Source organism: Octopus bimaculoides, chromosome 8 (assembly GCF_001194135.2).
Source record: "Octopus bimaculoides isolate UCB-OBI-ISO-001 chromosome 8, ASM119413v2, whole genome shotgun sequence".
NCBI classification, from domain to species: Eukaryota; Metazoa; Mollusca; class Cephalopoda; order Octopoda; family Octopodidae; genus Octopus; species Octopus bimaculoides.
In genome coordinates this window covers 87,668,672-87,672,430 of record NC_068988.1, presented here as the reverse complement: position 1 = coordinate 87,672,430, position 3,759 = coordinate 87,668,672, and the positions used below count along the sequence as shown (strand labels likewise).

Sequence of the window (3,759 nt, the reverse complement as noted above, 5' to 3'; positions counted from 1 at the left end):
TTTTTTTAAAAATATTTATTTACTTAACCGGTTTCACTTTTTTAGAAAAAGTTTATCAAAAGTCTTTGAGAATAATAGAAAATATTAAAAAACAGTTCGAGAATTAAAATGCATATATACATTCTTTGATGATGAAATATATTTAAAGTATAAATCTTTGTATGAACTTTGTATTGTTACATACTGATTATCACACATTCTCTGATATTAAAATGAAAATGTTAAAAACAGTGTATGAAAATACACATATGGAAAAATACATATACATATTCTTTGACAATACATATACATATTCTTATACATATTCGTTGACAATAAAGTTTAAGAGGAACTGACCTGGCTTTTTCCTCTTGTGTATATTGAGGGAATGTTTTACTGTCTTAAGAGACAGTATGACTGGCTAGCTGGGGTGGGAGGGAAGAAGAGTTAAAACAGATTTTTAAATTTTATTTTTGGTTGGTCTGTGACAGCTTTCATCAGTTTCTGCCTACCGAATCCAATCACAAGACTTGGGCCGACCCGAGGCTTATTTCCTGTAATTTTGAAGAAAAAAAAAACTGCGACGTTTTTAAAGACGTGATTTATGTAGATGAAAATTGTGATATATGTAGACCTATGTAATATGTGATACGTTTTTTTGTTTGTTTTTTTTACTGGTTTACTCTAGCTATAGAGTCTATAACCATACACTTTGGAGTTTATCTAAGGCCAGTGAGATGTTTGCGCTGCACATTCCTTAGGAACAGTTGCAAGTCAGTAGCTGCAGGAAAAGACATTTGCGGCGAAGGGATTCCAGAGGACCGTTGCTCTCGCGTAGAACGACTGGGTGTAGGGATCATTGCAGGACCTGGTATGTAGGCGGGGGTGGGGGATGAACACAATAATGGTGATAAGTATCTGATTCTGGAATAACTTACATCTTTTCCACAAGTTTCGGAAGTCCTGTGAAGAGTTAAGACATTGCTTCATCTCCTTACTAAAAGACAAACACACATCCATTCATACAGTTCTATAAATAGTGGAATACTAGCCTAGCTAATATGTCCAGCATGATAACTTTAATTAACTAAACCAATATTTGTACCAAGGGCTTGGGAACTAAGGGGCAAGGGTGACAACTCATAATCAACGAAAGGCTCTGTTCGAAATGTCAGTCCTCTTTTCTACCTCAGATTAAAGTATATAGTTTATTGTCCTTTCGTCAACTGTTTGCATAAAATTTATGGTCACAAACCATCACCACTAGTTGTCTCGGATGCTACTGTTTCACTTTGGTAGTTGTTTTTTCAACCTGTTTTAAACACGCATGAACCACCTTTTATTATATATACACACACACACACACACACTCATATACTTATTCATTTGCACAACTTTTTCTTCAATATACATGTCAAGACTTCTACCTGCTTCTCTCTCTCACACACACACACACTCATTCAAGCACACTTACAAACTCTTAACCCTTCCTATACCAACTACGTGTTGTTGATATAAGTCACCTCTCACTACATCTCTAGAAAAATATACTTCCTTTCGCCCACTGTGTCTCATATATTTACGAACATTTCTTGACACGACCAAATCTTCAAGGTTTCTGCCACTTCTACTCTGTCTCTCATCTTCCCCTTCCTTCTATCTCTTTGTTTCCTTTTCTTTCTATATCTCGCCTGAGATAAAATCTATTCTGGTATCCATATGTGGGATTTTATTCCCCCATCCCTCGATATTGAGACAATTCAATCAATGAATATTAACCTTCTCCTAGTTGGAAATTCCCGCTTTAAAGACAAACTGGGGTGGGATTCACTTAAAAGGCCGTTTTAAATATACCTATGCCTGAATTGATTTATTGATTGACATGCGGATAGATATTTTGATTAATAGCTACATAAACTGATTGACCAACAGATTAGACTAATAGCTAGCTAGAAGATAATGAGTGAACCCCTTCAGGCTTGATATCAATTCCACTAGTAACATGTTAAGATGGAAATGTAGAATTAAGCCCTGTCTACAGTTTACACATATATTTCTCCCGTATATATTGACTAGTCTAATATTGGGGTATATAAACCCAACGGAATAATGTCTATCATGTATATATATATATGTCAAGAACGAGGAAGTGAATTAGGTGTTTAAATGAGAGAGAGTTGAACTTTTAGTCTTATATAGTTTATTTGTTTTATTTCGCATTTATTACAGAATTAATTTGTGGTTGAGAGACAGCAGTAGACTGGAGGGGAAGGGCTCTAATACAATACCGTCCGTGGGATGGAGCGGGAGATACACACTCGGGTTGGACTGAAAACGTAGCCTGTTCCCTTCTAAAATATCGTTTATGTACTTGAGAGAGTGGGGAACAAAGAATGATATGATGGAGGGGGTTTGATAGCTACACACTCACACACACGCGCATACATTCAGATTGAAATAAGTTATGGCCTCCTCATCTGTATTTTCAACAGGGGAAAAAAAAAATATATATATATATATATATATCTATATATATATATATATATAAAGAGTGAGAAGATAGTGAAATAGAAGCGAGGATAAAAGTTCTCACCAGTCAATATCTAACATGTTTTCTGTTCCCCCGCATCAAGTGTCTTTCAGCCTACAAGTTTATATAGTTTTCAGTTTAGATGGTAAAAGGGACCAGAATTGATGTATATAATGAGAAAGGGACTTTACTCGTCTCTTGTCCCTAGAGTGAGAGGATAAAGTAAGGAGGGGAATAACTAGTGAGAGAAAGAAAGGATAAGCTGATATATGATAGGGATGATGTGAATAGTGGGAGAATGAAGATGTTAGCCCTTTAGTGATGGGATTAGTGTGAGGAGTGAGCAAGAAAGTGTGTAGTAAAGAGGAGAGAGGGAGGATAAGAGAACTTGAGAGTCGTCCCTCACCTCGATGCTAGGTGTCGCTCTACATCTCCAAACTTTTTTTTATTTCCGCTGGTGTGGCGAGCGATGAGGGTTGGACCTAAAGAGTCGTCACCTTCTAAACTGAGGAATTACCCGTTATCTAGTAGTAGTGGAGGTAGTATTAGTAGTGGTACTACAGCAACGACTGCTACTACTGGAACTGTACCAGTGAACGTTTACGTCGATGACAATGATGATGACGACGATATAATGGTAAGAGTTCTTTCAAACAAGAAACTTCAGAACATCTGCTTATTTCATTTTTATAGAACTGTTGCTCTATTCATGTGTTGGTGCTAGTATTATTGTGATAGCGTGTAGTAGCACTAATCTTTTAATAATGATTTAATGTAGTGTTGGTGATGTAGTATACATAATGATATATATGGTGCTGACAATGATATGTAGTGATAAGTGTAATATTGAAGATGTGGTAGTAGTCATGGTGATGTACTAATAAATGATAATATAGTGCCTGTCCTGAGAGTGGTTATATATAATGGTGGACAGTGAGGTTTTTGTGATTGTGTTGATATTATATTGTTCTGTAGTATAATACAGAGATAATATTGTGGTTTTGATGGCAATTATGCTTGTGGTGTTTATACATATAGGTTACATATATGTTTTTGTGTGTTAAGAAGTTTGCTTCCCAACCACTCGGTTCCGGGTTCAGTCCCATTGCATGGCACCTTAGGTAAGTGTCTTCTACAGTAGCCTAGCCTCGGGCCAGCCAGTCTTGTGAGTGGTAAACGGAAACTGAAAAAAAGCTCGTCGTATATATATATATATATATATATATATATATATATGTGTGTGTGTGTGT

The 3,759-nt window shown here is 36.1% G+C and overlaps 1 protein-coding gene across 6 annotated transcripts in view; it reads left to right on the top strand.

Annotated features, from left to right (window-relative positions):
- The window catches only part of LOC106880431 (tetraspanin-18), a 535,121-nt gene that overhangs the window by 442,427 nt on the left and 88,935 nt on the right, over nt 1-3,759 (top strand). Inside the window, exon 1 of one of the 6 annotated variants that reach the window (XM_014930347.2) lies at nt 2,578-3,146. The exons of 4 other annotated variants lie outside the window; for them this stretch is intronic. In XM_014930347.2, coding sequence (XP_014785833.1) covers nt 2,979-3,146 — 168 coding nt within the window. In that variant the 5' untranslated portion in view covers nt 2,578-2,978. Of the gene's footprint in view, nt 1-2,577; nt 3,147-3,759 lie in introns of those variants that run through there. One more of the 6 variants, XM_014930348.2, reaches the window with a different exon arrangement.